Source organism: Coffea arabica, chromosome 10e (assembly GCF_036785885.1).
Source record: "Coffea arabica cultivar ET-39 chromosome 10e, Coffea Arabica ET-39 HiFi, whole genome shotgun sequence".
In the NCBI taxonomy this organism is placed as follows: domain Eukaryota; kingdom Viridiplantae; phylum Streptophyta; class Magnoliopsida; order Gentianales; family Rubiaceae; genus Coffea; species Coffea arabica.
The window spans coordinates 705,306-726,127 of record NC_092328.1 but is presented as its reverse complement, the minus strand read 5'-3'; the positions used below and the strand labels follow the sequence as shown (position 1 = coordinate 726,127).

The following is a 20,822-nucleotide window of genomic DNA, read 5'->3' as shown; positions in this document are numbered from 1 at the left end:
GAAATGTGAGAGATGAAATAAATCATTTTCCTTTTTTTTTTTTTTATTAACCGGATATGATAGAATCAAAGATAACAAGGGATAACCGAAGAAACTAAACCCCCGTTGTCCTAAACGAGTGCATACTCATCAATTGGCAAAACTTTTCAGAAAATTCTAAATTAAATTTAAATACTGAATACTATTGATACTCGACAGTGTTAAATTTAAATTATATCATGTATTAAAATATATTTTCAGGATCTCACAACTTCCTCACAACTGTCTCACAAAAATTTTCAAGATGTTAATTACTTATCAAAATCCTTCCAAATAGTTGACCTTCACTAGATTTAATTTTAACTTGCATCATTTGCTTTCTCATCAATACCTCAATACAAACAACAATGGATTAATATTACATAGCAACTTCATTATTTTTTATCTAAGACTATTTGTCGAGGAAGGTAAATGGAATTTTAAAAACCTCGGAAGAGCTGACATGAAGAACCTCAGGAGAGGTTTCCAAAATTATCCCATCATGTAAAGAAGCATCAATTACTTAAATTGTGCAATCAATTAGGGAACGGGTTTACACAACAGATGGCAAAGAAGGGATCGATCCTTCTATACAAGCAACTGCCAATCACAACTTAGAAACTCATCTTAGAGGTTCAGTCCCAAATTGTATCTAAATTCAGCAGCAAAATGCCATTCCGGACCGGGTAAATGCAAATTCCAGTAACCACTCAAATGATATCTTTAGTTGCATCTGGTGTTATATCCAAAACGCCATTCTAGCAACGCACCACCAAAAATAGACTTGATTACTAAAAAAGCTCAGCACCACACAAAACGTAATATGAAAACTAGATGTATCAAACTCTCGCAGCAACTTATACAGAAATTAGTAAAACCACTTAGTCCCAAAACAATGGGAACTCAAAACTTAACAGATAAAAAGACCCCACTTCTAAATTTGTACAAACGGTCTGTGCTCCAGTTACAGGAAACTACGCAACTGTCAAAGGCAGAATAATTTTGAGCAATACTGCCAAATATCGCGATAATACCTCAGAGCCTGGACAAAAAATGGATTACAGAAAGTATTGACAAAGACAAAACGAACCATGCTTGTGTGACCCTAGCCCTAGGGGCTACTTCTATCATCAAGTCGTCGCGAAATATCCTGCCGCAGCATCTCCATGAATTCCTGCAAGACCAAAATTAATGGTGAGCATGAATATCAGTTTTTTTTTTTAAACGATAATCAACAGCGAGCGCACAAATTGATAACATGGCTGCAGAAGCATACATTAGCAAGCCCCTCATCGCTGCATAATTCATTTACAACATTCCCCTGGACATTGTCACCTTCGCACAACTGTAAAGCATTTTCAACCATTGAGCGAAAAATTTCTCCTGGAGGACTTTGTTGTTCAATCCCTCGAGCCACTTGTTGGATGTCAACCTGATCCGGCTAAAAATGTATTTCAACACAATACAAATAAACATTAAAAAAATAAATGAATTGACCATTAAAAAAAAATCCATGAAGATCAGCCAACAATTACAATGTCAATAGTGGAAAATTTCTTCTGCAGGTTAAAACAATTTTCAGAATCACAATATTGAGGATAAAGAACCAACAGAACAGTGAAATATAATAACAAAAAAATGAAAACCACCACAGATGGTTTAGAAGATACATGAAGCGAGATACAGACAGAAAGTGCATTGAAAAGGCAATGCACCATACAGTAGACAAATGCACAAGATACTGAAGAATAAAATAATAATAATAATAATAATTTGGGTTCCGTTTCTAATTCTCCAGTATATTTAGAAGCTTAAAAGTTAACCATCAAAAGTTATCCATGTCCTCTACTTAAAAACTTGTCAAATGAGCCTACACTAACACCAAAGTCACCGGCTCTTGTGAGGTCTGGAAAAAGGATGCAAGGGTACAAAAGCCAAATTGAACTCGAATGACTCCTGAATTCTTACAAGCAACTTCACTGCCTCTACTTGGAAAGTTCCATGAACACAAGTATCTTCAAACCCACAGATATGAACACATACCTGAGAGTTTTCAACAGTTGACACAACATCCCTCCTTGATCTACTGCCCATGAGATCAGGCCCCATAGCAAGTGTTGGTTGGGGCCCAGTAGAATCACCACCAAGAGCTTGAGAAACGATTGGCATCATTTGTTGCATCATTCTTGATAAATCAAAGCCACCACCTTGACCTCCACCCAAGCTGGAGAACATGTTTCCAAGGTCATGGTTGTCAATCTGTTGAGCAATTTGATTGACTGTATTCCGCATGGCTGGGTTCTGAGTTAGTTGCTCCATAATGTTCCTCAGAGCATTTGGCGAACCTATACCAGTTTGCTGGGAAACCCCTGCCAACAAACCATTCAAGGCAGGGCTTTGGAGAACCTGAGACATAGCATTGCCGATGTCAAACTGGCCATCAGCATTTTCCTCTGCAGGAGGTAGACTATCCACGACTACCCCAGCAGGCTGTGACAACTGCCCTGAAGCCTGAGTATTTCCATTGCTTCTAGCTGCAAGTGATGCAAGAGATTGCAAAACCTGTTGCCCCGCAATTCTAGGTTGTTCAGTCTGATTAGAAGTGACCAAAGAGCTACTACCACTGTTGCTTTGAGACCTTGATTGCCTACTTCGCCTCTGATTAAAATCAGGGTTGTAAGACATTATGCAGCACACATTCAAAATCAAATAGAAGTCGACAATATAAGATATCATATGCTGACAAAAATTTCATAGTTCAGTAAATACCCCTTGGTCAATCTACGCAAGTCTTATCCTATAGCATCTAGGAAACCTGGCAAGCTTTAGTGTAACCTTATCTTCTATCCTTTCTGATTAGGTCCATGCTTTCTTTTGCGTGGAAAACTCCAGTTATCCTTTCCCTTATATTAACAGGCACATCAGTTACTTGAATGCAATTTATATCATTTTTGAAGTGTGCTACCTTTTGCTATACTGATCATTTCACACTGATTTCTATATTTCTCTAGTCAGTAGTCCACACATTTATCTTAACAAAATCCACCCTGTATAATAAAAATAGTTGAAAATATAATATGTGCAGAGCATAGTCAACTAAATTCTGCAGTTCCCATATCAAGAAGCTGACTGGATGATCTTAAAGGTGAACTAGAGAGGTATCAATATCCAGCTAAAAAAAACCAAAGTAACCACTTTATACTTGGGTAGCATCTGAAAAATAAGGGTCCATATTTGGAACCAAAGTGGAAGAGCTTCAGACAAGTGCTTTCATTCCTATGGCAAAAAAAGCAGTACAAATTTTATTCCACATCTAACATATCAACAGTAACCTACCTTAGGTTGCAAACTTCCAAGGCCCAACCCAAGAGGAGTAGTGGATGAACCACCAGTTGTATCCATGGCTTGACTGGAACTTGAAGCCCCTTCTACAGTTACTACCACCGGGGTGCTTGATGGTTCATTAGAGCCCCCAAGTGAACTGCTGGAAGGTTCATATTTTGGGTTCACAGCAACACCACTATCCTTACTATTGCTAGGCTGGTGGCCAGAAGGCTGTGTCTGCAAGTCAAAAGTTGGTTAAGTCAATTATACCACGTAAAAAACAAAAAAGATCAACTAAATCTTAATCAATTTTGCAAAACAGACCTCCTGATTTGTCGTGTTAGAAACACCAGGGAATAGTTGGCTAGTCTCCCCAAATCCATGGCCAGACGAGATATTATTCTGTTCATTGCTCCTACCTTCATCTCCAGCAGCAGCAGCACCGACAGCTCTCTCTTGAACAGTTGAACTCTCTACTTTTAAACACGACAAATAAAGAAAAAAAGAAGCAGTGGAGCACACGATATGAGGAGAAATCCAATACACGTGATTTAACAAGAATATAAGTGAAGCAAACGCATGCTATATCAGATCCCTGTCATCATGTGAAACAAACACACCTGATGAGGCCTGGTGTCCACCCCGAATATTGCCAACAAAATTTCTGATTTGTGAATTCACTTCCGGTACTACTGTCGACAGTGGAAAAAGATCTGGAGGCAGTGAAACACCAACACTGGGTTCTAGGGTACCAGAGACAGCAACAACTGCAGGTCGTAATGGAACAGCTGTTGTGTTGACATTTGTGACACCTTGAACTCGCGATTGAGCAGATTCACCAGAAGCAGTGCCATTGGCACGTTCGCCCAGAGTTCCTTCCCCATTGTTCATCCTGGCTCCAACCCCAGAAACAAAAGGACCTAGCGGTGTCCCTGGTCACAAGTAGAAATTGAGCAAGTCTATTTAATGCATAATGTAATCAACACGTAAAAAAATAATGAAGAAACTTTACCAACACTTTCCATACCAGTGTGTATATGAATATTTACATGTCTTGAAATGTTCCCAATTCCAACAGGTCCGAAAGCCCCAGGATTTGATGGAGCTGAAGCAGAACTACCAAACAGGGAGCTGGTCTGAAGAGGAAACGGCTGCGAGGGGAAAAAAAAAATCACAGCTTAAAATCAATAATGCAACCAATAAAGATCTCTGAATTTGCTTAACTTTAACTGGGCACCCCTTGGAAGTTAAGAAGCCTATCTGGGAGCTAGACCAATTCATTTTTATGGTCTTTATTTGGGTATATTTCAGCAAGAACTCAGTTTTACGCCTTTCAGTCTTCTAGGAGTGATTGAAAAGTTTCGTTGCATTTTTTTTCCTTTTCACCCAATTCCTTTCTGCATTAGAAATCCTCAAAATGCTAAATGTGCAATTATATACTTCTGCATTGGAAAACACAGAAAAAGAGGTCGAGAAATGGTGTATAAACACCCCAGATAGGGCTCAACAAGAAATTATGAGATAACCAACATTAAATATGTCCATAAAGTTTCTAACATACCTGAACCATGATAGGGTTAGGACCTGAAGGAGATACGTAAACTGCGGGTCCAGCATTGACAGAAGATTCAGCCTGCGATGAACTAAAAAATGTAAATATCACAAATCTAAGAGCGTGGAACTACCAAAAGAAAACAAAAAGCCACACCGGAGATTGTCCCATTCGCAGAGTCAGCATTGTTCTCCCAATCTCTAGAAGAAGAGCACCTATGTGCTGCATTGCAAGGCCTACTTGTGCTGACTCAGTCTGAATTTGTCCCCTTATTGTTGGATCATTAGAACCTGCTTCCTGCTCCAAGCGCCCTGCAACATGCTACATAGTTGCAGCAGGTTATAAACAACAGAAATATCAGAAATTAGAGTGACATGCAGCAAGAATGTGAACTTTTTTGGCGAACAAAACAAGTGAAAAATATTATGGTTCTGTGAGATGATAGAGATGTTTCGTGAGCAAGAATGCACCAAGGTCCTGTATGCAGACAGTTACCTAGACAACTCAAATGATACAGGTTTACAAAACACATGATTTTCCCCAACGGGAATCATGTTTAAGTGCTCTATACTCTTTTGTCTCTAGCGCAACTGACAGAGTGACATGAATTCTGATTGCCATTCATACCTAATTTTGACATATTGACAAATTGGAACAATTATGACATTTCATCATAGTTTCCAAAATGTTGAGACAAAAGAAACAGATGCAAGACAAGTTCCTAATATGAATGACACTAGGCATCGGACATCATCAAACAGGAGTCTTGGAGATGTTTTCGTCAAAAAGCAATAATACAAATAGATGAACAAACATTCGAATCAATAATAGCATGGACCACTCCATCATCCCATCCACCTTAAACATAATGCAGTAGCTGAAACAATAATAACAATAATGTAGTAGCTGAAACAATAATAACAAATGTAGCTGATTAATTACTGAGTTGACAAAGTTGCCGAGTCAAGTAAGCACATGCAATTCAAAGATACAAAAAACAGAGTGTGATAAATAAGCATTGTTTTAAGAATTTCAATGACAACAATAATCCTAAATCCGCCTCATTATCCAGAACAATAAAATGAACTTTAGCTATTTATTTAGGCGACAAAGCTACTATGACAAAGAAGCACGTGCAATTAACTGGGATAATGGTATGCAAAACTAGAGATCAAAAGTAAATTGCACTAGATCATACAGATAATGCCGCTACAGCATGACCACCAAGAAGATGCTGGGCATGCCGCAAGACATTGCTCAACGCCTCTGGTGTTGGAACACCAGGAGTGGTTGCAGGCAGTTGAGTTGTGCGTGGATCACCGGTGATATTAGGTGATTGGCTAGGCTGATATCCTGTTAAAAACAATTCCGAATAAGTTAAGAAGACATATGAGCAGAATCAGATCCAGATGGCAAGAATGCTAAATTTATTACCCTGCTGTGACATCGCCTGCTCCAGGCGATTTACAAACTCATAAATTGTGTTCAGAGAATCAGGAATCGGCTAGCATAAAGAAGAGAAAAATAAGCTAAAATCTGAGCGAAAGCAGCTCTGGAAAAAAAGTTAGGGTAACATATTTAATGCAAAATACCATATTGAGTGAAGGAAGAGCAACAGCAGCACCAAGGGGAATTTGCACAGCATGAGGCATAGGTTGACTATTAAATGATTGCCCAGGCTGTGACTGGTTTCCCCCCTGATTTTGGTGGCCAGCATCATTTCTTACTCCTCCTGTTGCACTCCTCTGGGGGACCTGATGGCAAAGAATTGAGTGTACACAAACAAATCCACAACTATGTGAATCAGTTTTGTATCATGATCACCAATCCAAATGTAACATCAGGAGGTCTAACGTTTCACAACCCATTAACACCTGATTACAGTGACATATGGCATCCAACTCTTTACGGTAAATAATACTAAAATTCTTGTAATCAGATGAAGGTAACAACTAGATTGGTGGATGCCAACCAAAATATAAAATACCTTCCCAGTCCCCCTTCAACAAAAGGGAAAGCATATAATGCATGAAGGACATGTGTCATCAGAAAAGGAAAAAGACTTTGAAGATCCTCAATCACGATTCAACTCAGCAACTGTCAGAGCTACGGTCTGAGATCCAACATAACTTGATTGGGGGTGAATTTGCTATTAACTGAGATTTGTCCTGATTATGATGATAATTGTCGCTAAATTGAGGCAACATCACCAGTCAAATTTTCCTAAAATAACAAGTCTTACCTTTAAATATCTTGCCCCAGTATGTTACAGTAGCCTCCCGAAGTTGAAGTACTCAAGGGGAATTTGTAAGAGATCAAAAAGATATCATGTTGACACCAAACTAGATAAAGCTCACTAACTTTATGCAATACCTCTAAGGCAAATAGTGTTATTCTATAGAAAAAAGAGCACAGGCCATTAGAAGTTACAATAAAACGTTAAAAAGGTGAACATAATTTATCTTTTAGATTATCATTCTCCATTTAAATGTCTTACTATAGCAATATTTTTTTCTGGCTTTTCATCCATTCAATAAGCTCCTCTGTATCCAGGATATAGCGAAATATAGGCCATTTTGTAGTGCTATCACTAACATAGTTTTTGCTCGAGTCCCTTACAAAGTGATATCAGGTAACCATAGTTAAGTAATATCAGTTTCAGTTATGAGTCTTAATTCTTCAAAAACTGAAAACAGAAAATAATAGAAAAGGTAGATGTGAGCAGTACAGTTCAACTTAGGAGGAATCTTTCCACGATTTTGAGATCATTTTAGAGATTGTATAACATATACAGACAGGATTCATAACAAGAATTCCCAGAAGGATTTCCACGATTACTCTTCTTTCTTAAGATTGTTAGCGAAACTGAAGTCAACATAAGAAGCCCCAATACTCAGTAACCAAGAACAGGCTTAAACTCATATGAACATAAAAACCATGTTTAACAAACAAGAAATGCACCAGAGTATCAATCATGGTTAATCAGCATATAACAAAAATCAGTGCAAAGAAGAATAAAAAGGAGAACAGCAAGCTAGTACAACTAAAGACCATGTCCATAATAGTCCAAAGTGCAATAAGAACTGTGCAAATTGAGCTTCCAATCAATATTAAACTAACATTTATCACCAACGTACAATTAGGGCAGGGAGAATCAGAATAAAGGAGTTTCACATGGACAATATGCAAGAAATAGCACTAAAATATGTAAGATGCTTATTACTAAAATGACGAGAATCAAGACATGATCTTTTGTTAGTCTTCAGTTCTACAACACAACAGCATGATCACTGAAAACAGAGGCAGATCTAAGGTCATGATACTTCCACCTCCGTAAACTTGGAAGAGCTACTACAGGCAATTTATTCTCTGCATATCTAAGGGCTTCTTCCCTCGTAAATATCTTAGGTAAGGTAATACTAGGGAATACAAAGCAATTCTTATTTGTAAATCTAATAACTAAACCATTGTAAATGCTAAAAATCGGAATGCCCATCCAGAGAGACAATTTTGGATAGCAAAGAGTAGAGAATCAAGAAATCCATCAAAGACTGAACTCACCTGCACGCTAGGTTGTGTACCAGGCTGACCCCCAATTCCAATGGAGTTTAAGACAGCCCCAATGACCTAAGAAAACAAAGCAACAAGAATTAGAAGCATATATCCCTATAAATGCAAATAACCAACCTAAAACATAATAAAACCCATTCATAGAAGTTGACAGCCTCGCACCCGACTCAGATCTGACCCGACATTTTCACCTTGTTCACCAACATTGAATGTCCCCAAAACAACACTATGTGAAATTTGTCCCATACGATTGCGTGAGCCACCAGGACCACCAGGTTCTTGCCCTGAAACATTTTAAGCTTGCAGACATAAGAAACAGTAATGTTATAGGATAACCATTGAAACTCAGAGATGAAAAGCATGAAAATTTACCAACTCTTCCAGTGTTTGTTCTGGTATTGCCATTATCTGAACTAGACGAAGGTTGCTGCTGAGTAGCCTGTCTCTCAACTAAATGTAGCGTATGTCCATTTTCAACATCTATAGCAGAATCAAGGTTTACCACAAACACATTTGCCAGGACGCAGCTCCAATGTGCAGATACATCTTAGCTTCTAGATTCAGTCAAATGGTGTTACTATGCTTACGACCACTTGCAAATCACTAATATCTAGATACTTCAGAAAAATAAATCATAGCTGCAAGGAACAATACAAATTGAAAATTTAACCATGTTGTAGCAGCAGCAACTTTCAGGAAAGGTTAATAAACCCCAGTGACAACTAGTTGACAGGATAAAAAGCGTAATGAGAAGAAGACTAGCTAAAATCACATCCCTGAGACAAATAAGACCCCCAAAGCAGTCCCTGCCAAAATATGTCATACTAACCAAGCATTAACAATTATCCAAGATTGAAAAAAATACTAGTCAACGGATCAAACTTTAAATTTTACACTAATTTCTTCAAGGTGAGACAAATAAAAAATGATGGAAAGTTGAATAAGATTCGAAGAAATATAAACAAAAGCAGCATCCTTTATAGAGGTTGAATGATAATGCAATGAATTGCACAGTCATCAAGAAGTACAATTAATAAAACTTCCATTTTAAAGCTTCAAGAATATATCTCTGCACGTGAATATATGGGAAATGTCAATTCAAAATGTGAATGCTTTAAATGTTTGTAGTATCAAATTGAAGCACAAAAACAACTTAGCATAGCACTATAAAGAATTTGAGAATTCCTTCTAACCAAAAGCACATGAAGATATGCAGAAAGGTGACCCCAAATGGCTAGATTCTTGTCGCCCATCAACTTGATGTCATGTTTTATAACAAGAAAGAGCATAATTTCTTCTTTTTTCCCCTCTATTTTCGGGCATATGCATCACAGCTTTCCATAGAAAGGATACAATATTCAGAAAGAAGATGATCATCCTTCAAGACCTTGCCCCTAAAAATAAGTCGTTGCTGCTCAACAGGAACACCAATTTGACTAGCTATTTTCTCCTTCAATGCTGAAACTGGCATCTGGAACAATACAAGTCTCAACATCTTACCCAGTAACAAAGTACCTTTTAAGCTAAAATTAATCAAAAATATATCAGAAACCTGACAGGTAAAACTTTGAAGTGAATACCTCAAACTATCCATTTACTAGGTTATGCACCAATCATAATTTTGCAAACTGAATTAAGTCATTCAAAAAAAATAAAAAAAAAACTGTACTGCAATGCAAATAGAACTGAACTACAATGCTTAAGGCCAATTTTCTAACCAAATATATAAAGAACTAATCTTGATAATGACATGTATAGAGCACAAACACGACATACATCCTTGTCTGCGTGAAAGCTGTAAATCTGGGAGTCAAGAGTCTTGATGTTCAGCTCCACAGTTGATTCAGGACTTCCACCGGAAACATTACTCGTGCTTGACCCTTCAATGGGTTGATGATCCGCCATGTGATTTTCAGAAGAAACAACTGTACACAACAATATTAGATGCACACAATCAGAGACAAGAAACAGTACACAAAACGAACTTGAACTAAACAGGAGGGTTTTTTAATTAGAACAAAAAGAAAAGAAAAGAAAATAAATGCATCTATCTAAATGGATTAAGACATTTGCATGAGAACATACCATAAATGTAAGATAAAAAAAGAATATGTTAATCTCTTAGAAATGAGTGCCAACTTTATCGAAACATGGATGATGCCATGCCACACAAACGTTTTCTGCTAAATAAAACTTGGAGTAACAACATGTTGCAGTCATTTATGATGAATTACCGAATTGTTTCAAGATTTTTCTCAAGCACCCACAGTGACGACATGATCATTTTCTTGGCATATGTTATAAACTTCTGGTGGGACTTGGCAGTCCAACAAGCCACAATAATCGGAAAGAGGAGTCCCTCCTAATAAGTATGGAATTGCAAGCTAAAAAACCCTTACTTCTTTCATCTTCTATCATCATCTTATAAATGCGCAATGCACTCGACAAACACAAACAACAATCTACATTTCCTACAGCCAACATAGATAAGAAACCTCCTTTAAGAATAAGCACTAAACTCCAAGCTACGATACCCACAGATTACTGCATCTTTTACCATCTTCTAAATGTGCAAAATCCATACTTCCATCGATTAGACCATAAAATCGTCAAACCCAAACAAGAAAGCGTCCGCATTTATCTAAACATTAGAAATCACAAAGGAAAAAGAGCTACTTTTTTGTTAGCCACACTAGTGTCTTCCAACCGTAATCTGCGTCTTTAAGAAACGCCATAATCTGCATCTTTGAGCTCATCTTTCACGTTTTAATCTTTCCAATTATTCAAGAAGCAACGGAATTTACTTAGGGTTCCCAAAAAGAAAAAACAAATCCAAATGTACAATACTTGGAAAAGGGTAACGTTAATATTCCCAAATAGGGAAAGGAGAAAGAAAGAATTTAAAACGACAGAAGCAGTAAGGTTGATCAAACCTTAAAGATGCGAGAAAGCAATGATCGGAGAGTGAAGCAGAGCAAGGCGGTGATAATTTGGCACGATCGTCGGATAGCCGAGAAAGGTTGTACGCTGACGACTTGGGCGAGAAGAAAATAAAGACTATCTGAATCCAGAGAGAAACCTGAGTTAAATTTTATTTCTAGTTATATATTTTTGGACCGCCTTGCTGGGTTCTATCGTGAGAGGGATGCAGCGAACGTTTTCCACTTTCCAGAAGGATCTAGATTCCACCAGATTGGGGATTACTGGAGTACCACAGTGGTATTTGGCTTTGTTCTGAAAATGGGTCAAGTCTGGCTGAACTGAACCCACATTTACTTTTGTTTTGGCTGAAAATTTTCCTTCCCGTTGTCTTCTGTTGTTTAATATAGTTAAAAAAACTCATAACATTCATAGTATGTCCTTTAAGTTAAAAAAACTCATAAATGTTACCTAATTTACATTTAAATTTTAATTTTAATTATTGAACATATGACATACATTTATACCGACAGCGATTAGTGTATATGCTATCAGTTTTTTTTTTTCATCAAAACTATTCAAAATCCTTATTTCGAAAAGCGAAAAATTGCACATCTACTTAAATTTTAATACCATTATAGTTATTATTATTTTTTTAACAAAATTGGATAGTATTAGTTATTGATTTATTTATTTGTCAGACATAAGAGAAGTGACATCGTACTATATCCATGAAGTTAAATTTTAATCTCAATAAGAGAAGTAACATCATATACGTATAAAGTTTTTATCTTCTTTTTCTGTAATTCAGCTTCGATATATCAATGTCAGCATTATGGAGAAGAACTGTCAAGAAAAGACATTATTATTATAGTTTGTAACAAATTTGTGATGCTTGTTTCTTAGTAAGAAGAAGAAGGCTTCGACAGAGATTGTGTGCTTCTCGAGTCTCATATATAGTAGAAATTATGTGATTCTTAGTAAAGAATGGTTGGACACTGCAATCATGCTTCTCGTATTAGACTTTCAACAACATGTCTATGAACAGCTCTTACTTTGTTGCTGATTTTGTCCCATGGTACAGAATTAGCCACTAATCAAGGACACATAATCAGCTACTGATCAGGACGGATGATGAACAGAAAGCATCCGATGGGCGATGATAACTGATAATTGACAATATATAAGGCATTGTTTGTAATCTTTCACAAGCAAAATCCCAACCACCCTGGACGTTTACCCGCCCGCCTACTCACTTCCTGTGCTGCTTATAAATTGCAGGGCATAGCTTATATTCACTATCATGTTCATGTCCGCCGCTCAATATACTGCTGCTGTACAGTTGAGTCAGCACGCCCAGAACGCACAATGGAGGAGGATGTTACAATGGATGGCTAACAAGTTGAATTCAGCAAAACAGCGGGCAACCCCATAAGATGCGGAGGTATATCTCAAACAGATAACTATTATGTATGCACTGTGCATTACCAAGTTCGAAGTAGCAAAGTATAATGGTACTGCTTATTACTAGTGTAAAACATAAGTGAATTGACAGTCATGTCAGGGAAGATTCAGGACAGTCATGTCAGGGAAGCGGTGCTGGTCAGCTAGTGTGGCAAGAGGCGCGGGGAAGCGGCTGGTGATAGAGGAAGTGATGATAGTGGCACCTCCTATATCTCGGGAAGTTAACATAATATGCGACACCCTTAATTTGTTTCAGGGACATTACCTTCCGGAGACTAGAAGGTACAGTGCTCTACTCTTGTCTTGTCCACGTCTTTCTGGCTAGCTCCCCCTTTTCTTACTGTTTGGTTTCTTGCTTAGGAAGTTAACATAATTAAAGAAAGGAGTTTGATTTCCCATTTACGTTTCTTGTTTTGCAGGTTTCTCCGGCATGTTTTCCAAGAATGTTGGGTCATGACGCTGTTTGGGCATGTTACAGAGAGTTTGACAGTAATATCCACAATGGCTATTTTTTGTTGTTTAACTAACTAGACTAGGAAATTGAGTGCCGGAATCTGACGAAAAATTTCAGAATTAATAATAACTAGTGTTCTCAGTAAAGAATGGTTGGACACTGCAATCAGGCTTCTCATATTAGATGCCTCCACGGGTAGTGCGGCGAAACTAATAAGTCCGTTTTACGGTATGATCTCGTGTTCGATTCTCGCTGTGATAAAATTGCTGGCATCCTTAGACAGGACCTCGACCTGTTACGCATGAACACTAGTTATTATTATTATTTTTCACTTGGGGCGACCGGTGAGTTTGGCTTTCTCTGAGTGAGAGGTGGTTTTTCTTTACAATTACGGGCGGGCGCATGAATCACTACTGTCTATTTCAACCTTTTTCTGTTGCTTTGATGCTTTGCACTCGAAGGTAGTGGGAAGTGTTGCGGAGGTCGACGTTGATGAGGTATACCCAGGAGACAACAGTTTTTCCAATACTCTTGCCTGACCGTGCAGAGTGCGCGTCCTGTCAAATCCAAGATGTTCAAAATTCCCATTATTGATGCCTGGAGACGGGACAAGCAGAGCAGAATCACTGATCTCAGACTCTCTACCATTTCATGTAGCACAGTTGAAGGACCAAACTCACTGACAAAGCACAATTTGGAGGGTCGAATTGAAGAAAGTAATAAATTTCAGATGTATGAGCTTAAAAAAAAAGAGTAAGGATAGGCGATAAATTATTATTACAACAATTTTGTGATTTACAGGTAGTCCTCCAGTTGTGAGCTTTTTCACGGTCTCCGACTCGTCGCATCGACAAAGTTCAACGATAAAACTCCAACGGGGTCCAGTAGCATACCAACACACGTTGAATATTTGTGGCGCCTTCTCCTCCTCCGGGTGATTAAACATGTGCGCACCCGGAACCCCATGTTTACATGCTTCCTCGGAAGCAAATCTAATCAAATTGAACAAGCTCGTGAATATAAAGATATCAACTCGAGCATTTTAATGTTTAAATTTATTTAATTATTTTAATACATTTCAAATTTTAGTTAAATTCAATTTGTTTAATTGTCGAATCCATTTCAAACAAAATTTTAGTTGAATTTCAAAATTGCCGAATGTAAAACGTTGTTCAAATTTAATTTGACTAATTGACGGGCGATATTCAAACCAACTCTTATCAAAAAAAGCCAATCTTGATATTTCAAATACCAAATAAAGCGTGCATCAAACTTTAATGCTTTTTTTTTTATTTAAATCAATTGGAAAAGTTAGAGAGCCTAATCATATCCCGGATTAATTTTTTGCACTCTTCCTTAACCAAATGGAGAAATGAAAAGGAGTCTAAGATCCATCAATTCGCAATAGGATGCAACGTCGTGGAGACAGGAGAGAGGTCTGGCGTTGAGATGGAATGCGTACCCTATCTGTCTGCTGCCCTTTCAGGTCAGCGTCATCGGTCGTTTCCTAAAATACGATGCCGCGTGCCATTGCCTATCGCAAAACATATCATATCTTCACGTCCTACATCTCAATTACGAGTTCGAACGGATGCTTGTCATCAATTGAACTCTAGGCCCTCCATTCATGGAAAGTCTTTCGATGAATAATGCAGCAAACCCGTAAATGCAGCCCACTTTCGGCCCCCACCACAAGATCAAAGCCACCCGCTCGCTACAAGCTTCTAGACTCCTCCTCTTTCTTTTTCTTTTTCTTTTTTTTCTTCAAGTTGTGGACAGACGGGAGAGGGTAACAAAGTACTTTGGTGGCGATCAAATCCAACTTCTATTTGTTGTATGTTTTCTTCCGTTAATAAAATTTCGAGTTTTGGTGGTTAATTGCTGCAATTGAAACTCGTCCAAGATGGACCATAGACAACCGGTGGGTATGGAAATTGATCAATCCAAGGAATACTTTATTATTAATCCGCCGGGCAGAAACAATCGACGATACTGACGTGAATCTTAACATCAAACACAAACTTCACTTTTGTACATAGGCACACAAAGTACTTGAATACATGTACGCGGCTGATCCCCCAAAAAGCAGAAAATAAAATAAAAAGATCATTGCCACTCCAAAATGTATTAATCCAAATGCAAAATTATGACACACTGGAAAGCTGCTATTAATTTGCTTTGCTCTTTTATTAATGGCATCCAGCCTCCTTTTCTTTTTCCTTCTCCTTTTCCTTCTCTTCTTCAGTCTTAGGATGGTAGCCAGGGAGCTTCTCCTTGATCTTGTCCAAGAATCCCTTCTTATCCTTGGCCTCACCTTCAGTGGCGGTGCACTCTGCCGGAGGAGGAGGCGGTGCTGCTGCTGCGACTTCCTCAGTCTTCTTCTGACCACCACCTGGTAGTTTCTCCTTGATCTTATCTAAGAAGCCCTTTTTCTCCTCTGGTTCATGAGCAGCATCTGCATGGGCCGGTTCGGCATATTTCTCAACTGGGATAGACGTGCCTTCCTCACATTTTTCAACCTTTTCTTCGTCCTTCTTATCACCCGATATCTTCTCCTTGATCTTGTCCTTCAAACCCTTCTTTTCCTTCTTTTTCTTCTTCTTCTCACCACCCTCTTCTACTTCTTCCTCACTTGACTGCAAAACAATCAGAAAGCCTCTGTATTACTATTAGCTAGCCTTTGAAAAATGAAACCTCCACACACCAAACACCTTTGAAAAAAAAACAAGAAGCGTATGGGATGATAAAAATGGAAAGGAGAACGAAAACTTACGCTGCTGGAGCTGCTACCAGATCGGTGGAGCTTCTCGAGAAGACCACCATGCTTCTTTCCCTCCTCCTTGTCTGGTTCAGAAACACGCACTTTCTCATCAAACTCCGCAGAGATGGCCTGTCCTTGATCACACTTCTTCACTTCCTCTTTCTTGCCCAAGTTGAAGAGTCCGCGATCCGTGGCCTCAACAGCTGATCCCTCCTCAACCTTGATGTTACTCTGATCATACTCGGCCATTTTGCTGATGGATGTACGTAAAGCAGAATGTAACAGGAAACAGCAAAAAATCAAGGGGTAACTATTGAAAAGGTTGGTTACTCGATGAATGAAAACTGATCAAATAGAACAATGGTCGATGGAATTAAGAAACCGGTGGTATATATAACTTGAGCTGCAATTGGCCGCAGGAAAGTGGCCATTTTTATAGCGATGGCCAAGGCTAACACGTACATGACGCGAATAAGGTAGCTTTAATTAATTTATTGAAACATTAAATAATTATTATATAAATAATAATTTAAAAAAAAAAAAAAGGAAGCCCAAAGGCCGCTCCAGAGCCCAATCAACTACACCAAGTGTAACCGACAATCGACGTGGGCTTACATATGATGATCTTTTCTAAAGCAATGCGAATAAAGATGTTGCCAGGTTTCACCCAAAGACGCGGGAGTTCACAATATCCATTCACTCGCTCCGTGAGGTTGACACGTGGTATAAGTTTTACCCCGTATTTCAATTCAACGGTCACATTTAATGAATCTGTGTCTCCACATGAGCTCAAAAATAGACATCTATATTGAGGTGTGTTTGGATTCTAATTTTTTAAAGAAAATTTGTTATATTTTTCATGTTTATATTTTTTAATTATTATTTTATTTTATATATATCAAATTATTATAGTAATTTTTCAAAAATAGACATTTATATTAAAGTGTGTTTGGATTCCAATTTTTTAAAGAAAGTTTGTTACGTTTTTCATGTTCACATTTTTTAATCATTATTTTATCTCATATATATCAAATCATTATAGTAATTTTTTTACAAAAAAATCTAAAAAATACAATTCAAATAAGACCTAAGTAAGTGATATTAAATTTTTAGATAAAATTTGTTTCAAAAAATAAATGATAAATTATTTATCAGGCATTTAACATAATGTATAATTATACATATATATATATATATATATATATATATGAAATTTAACATTTATCAACTCAGTGATTTAATATATTTAGATTTTAAAATTTCAAATTTCAAATTTTGTCATTCACACTTCAATTTCATCAGTCGAAACCTTAGACCCTAAGATGGTTCCGTGTTCGTTACGCGACAATTGATTGATTGACGAAAATGCCAAGAAGAAAGTAGGAACTAGAAAGGTCCAGGAAAGACACGCTGTAATAAGGTGGCGGCGACAGCGAATGGAGAGGTAACACGTAGGATGGGAACGTGAGAGGCTGTACTATGTGGGACCGCGAATTGTCGGCCTAGATTGGATAGCTTTGGGGAACGTCAGGGTTGGGAGCTGTGAGGAACCGAAAGTGAAGACGTGGCACGAAGTTATTGGACCGTGATTGTTTCGAGATGCACAATTCGGGTGACAGGGATGAGCCTCTCTCTCTCTCTTTATTCTGATCTCTATCCGGTGGGCTCCAATTCCCGTCCCACGGATTGCTGTTTCTTTCACAGGCTAGGTGGCCCACTTCTTGGACAGGTGGTCGGTTTGACGTTGGTGACGCTTCATAGTTCTTCTTTGGAGTTGGGATAATAACAAGTAACGAGTTGTAGGGGCTACGCACTCCGATCGAACCGGGAAAGAGACCATTCAAACCGAATTAATGTTGGTTAATCTGATTTGATAGTGTCACAAGTTTCCAATGGGTATGGATAATTGTAGCACAGCCCACTTGCCCTACTTACGCTTAGCTCGTTCCTCACTTCCCACTCATATTTTTGAAGCACAATATGAATTTGAGAATTCTAAACGTTAAGCACAGTATAAATTGTGGATTTAGTTAGAGTTTCGGGCAATTTGAGTCGACTCGCGCTCTAACCTAATCAAGTCAAGTCTTATTTATGTCTTGTTTGGATTGTATTTTTCTGAATTTTTTGTTAAAGAAAAAATTACTGTAATAATTTAATATATGTGAGATAAAAATGTGATTGAAAAATATATTCACAAAAAACGTAACAATTTTTCTTTGAAAAATTTGCTATACAAACAAGACCTTAACTTACCAAATTCAATTTCACTCAAGTTCGAAAGCTCGAACTCAAGTAAAAATAAACAATAGCAATTTCTAAAGTAAGAAACAAAATGGTATTTGAGTATTCAAGTTATGAAGCGGACAGGATAGTGCAGAAAAAGCTTAGTAGGAAGGGATGGAATGTAAAATGGCTGGTGAAACAGGCAAGGATAACAGCAGACCAACAGAATTACAACATCAACACAAGGGGGTTGGAAACCGCCAAATGAGGGTGTGATCAAGATAAATATGGATGCAGCGCCATGTTCGCTCAAATGGTAAGAACATGAAAAGGGATCATAGCCAGGAATTGGGCTGGTAAAATAATAAGAGCAAAAGGGACAATAGAAGGCATAAGGGGAGAAGCAAGAAGCTCTAGGGGTGAGAAGTGCATTATTGATGGGCAAGCATGCAGGGTGGACTAAAATATAAGTCCAATTAGACTGCAAAGAGCAGATTGTAGCAAGCAATGTACAGGACAGGAACATTGCAGCAATCTCGGAAGATATTGAGGACTTTAAGGCAAGATGTTGAACAACGTAACTTCTCTGTTGTACCTAGGTCACGAAATGTAGGTAGTCATATGCTAGCATAATATGCTTTCAGACCAGTTAGTTAGTGATATAGAATGGGAAAATGATTTCACGGTGTAGCTAATAGATACAGCAAAAAAAAAAAAGAAATGAGGGTAGCTGTCTCTCTTTGTTATTAGCTCTTTTTGTAATGTGTCATAAATCGTTTGTAGAAAAAAAAAAGTAAAAATAAACAATAGATATGATAAATTTGAAAGGGATCAAATAATTTCATTCTAACAAATATATGGAATATTATAGGCTTGACAAGTTTTCATATCTTCGGACTCGAATTTAACTCAAAAGCTCACAATTGAGCGACTCGGTAATTGACCAATCCGGCTTATTTTCATCTTAGATTTAGTAGAAAGATGAGTGATAATTTTAAAGTTTTTTCCATAAGTCTCCGTGTTGGTTTTTTGGGTTGGTCTAATTATCTCGTCTCAGGCATGTAATAGTAGATAAAAAATTCGAGAAATATGACTCTTCACAATGCATAATTTGCAGACATTTAACATCACACAATTTCTGAAGTTCTGAATTCGGAGAGTATTGCACATATCCTTTCTTGACAGCACACAAATATTTTTATTTCTATTATCCTTTAGGTCATAACACACAATTTCAAAGTATGTCGTTGACTCTTCGCCCATGGCTAAACGTCACCTAATTGAAGAAGATTCCCAGATCATCTCAAGTCCTTCCTCAGACTTTAGACTCCAGACTTTCTCCTTTAATTCGCGCGGGGTAGGGTACATATATATATATATATATTTTTATTTTCCACAGGTCAGATATCTGTTCTTCCTTAGCATGGCTCGTCGTCAGCTTCGATGGATAAAGCCCAAAGGCCAATTTTGAGTTTTTGGGTATGGGCCGAAGGTTATATAAATTTTGAATCTGCGACTTTAAGTTGGAAGCCAAAAATGTTACTGGGCTGTTCACAAGTCCCGCCTAAAAATGGAATAAATCACAGAAAACGGGGGCTCAAACTTTCGCTTCATTACATTCGGCATCGAAATAAAAGAAAATGACTTCCGAATTCCAAGTGCCAGCCAATTATTTCCATTTTTTTTTCTTGTTTTAAGCGTACAGTAGTATTATTGCTCGTCGTCAGCTTCCACACTTTTTTTTTTTTTTTTTTGCGTGGTAATTGGATATGTTATCCTATCTCTTATCTAATTTTACAGCCCACTTGTCTCCTATTCTACTGTTATTTTCATCTATTTATAAATGTAAATGGTAACCTATTTACTTGGCCCGCCTATTAACAAATGAGTTTGCGTGTGTAATTTAATTGGATTCAAATGGGTGACCAAATTAACCCATTACTTAGTGGGTATGAAATTGATAGTTTTGGATCACTTATTTTGACTTAATTAAATTAGACGTATATTCAAACTCAATCATTAGTGGGTAAATCTAAATTACTCTAATAATTATATTCTTATTTTTGCAAAGATGAATTCATTGTTTTTCCTCTTCTTTAATTTCTATTATTTTATTTTTTTAAATTTATCCTACTTCCTCCATTCATTTCATAAAAGTTTAATAAATTTCATGAATGTTGATTGATTGTTTGCATTAATACCTAAATTATTTTTAGACTGTCGTACAGTGGCAAAATTTGAAACTCACTATGATTATCATTTTAGACTCCTTTAAGCAAAATTTTATGTTTTTGCTATTTCTTTGGGTAAAAATTTATTTATTAACTTGATATGTTGATATGATTTACTATTTTGTTGCTAAACAAAATGTGGATGAAAAAGTAAAGAAAATTGTGAATGGGTGATTGGATAATCAAAACCCATATTCATTGATAGTTCGTCTATTTTGAACCATTAATTAAGTAGGAATATATAGATTAACCTAATTATAACTTGTCCAGATTCACATGAATCATCAAATTTGATAACTGTCCCCT

At 37.3% G+C, this 20,822-nt stretch overlaps 2 protein-coding genes across 7 annotated transcripts; both read right to left on the bottom strand.

The window, feature by feature from the left end:
* Positions 1–482: 482 nt before the first annotated feature.
* On the bottom strand, positions 483–11,659 carry LOC113712666 (uncharacterized). 6 transcript variants are annotated; one of them, XM_072067816.1, is made up of 19 exons: positions 11,398–11,563; positions 10,241–10,389; positions 9,818–9,935; positions 8,837–8,944; positions 8,627–8,748; positions 8,456–8,521; positions 6,487–6,648; positions 6,329–6,398; positions 6,093–6,247; positions 5,051–5,215; positions 4,904–4,975; positions 4,370–4,493; positions 3,963–4,274; positions 3,667–3,818; positions 3,355–3,579; positions 2,062–2,676; positions 1,295–1,459; positions 1,109–1,192; positions 483–776 (listed from the first exon to the last, which is right to left on the bottom strand). In XM_072067816.1, exons 2-18 carry the CDS (start codon positions 10,367–10,369, stop codon positions 1,130–1,132), a joined length of 2,823 nt encoding a protein of 940 aa, XP_071923917.1. In that variant the 5' UTR covers positions 10,370–10,389; positions 11,398–11,563; the 3' UTR covers positions 483–776; positions 1,109–1,129. The 6 variants fall into 6 exon arrangements, with proteins under 6 accessions (XP_071923917.1, XP_071923920.1, XP_027091967.2 ...); XM_072067819.1 differs by having other exon boundaries at positions 1,295–1,450; positions 3,667–3,815; XM_027236166.2 differs by lacking the exon at positions 483–776 and having other exon boundaries at positions 786–1,192; positions 3,667–3,815; positions 11,398–11,659.
* Positions 11,660–15,235: 3,576 nt separating this feature from the next.
* LOC140015029 (dehydrin COR47-like) lies at positions 15,236–16,469 on the bottom strand. Its single transcript, XM_072066841.1, has 2 exons — positions 16,075–16,469; positions 15,236–15,937 (listed from the first exon to the last, which is right to left on the bottom strand). The coding sequence occupies exons 1-2, from the start codon at positions 16,309–16,311 to the stop codon at positions 15,491–15,493; spliced, it is 684 nt and encodes a 227-aa protein (XP_071922942.1). The 5' UTR covers positions 16,312–16,469; the 3' UTR covers positions 15,236–15,490.
* Positions 16,470–20,822: the final 4,353 nt, after the last annotated feature.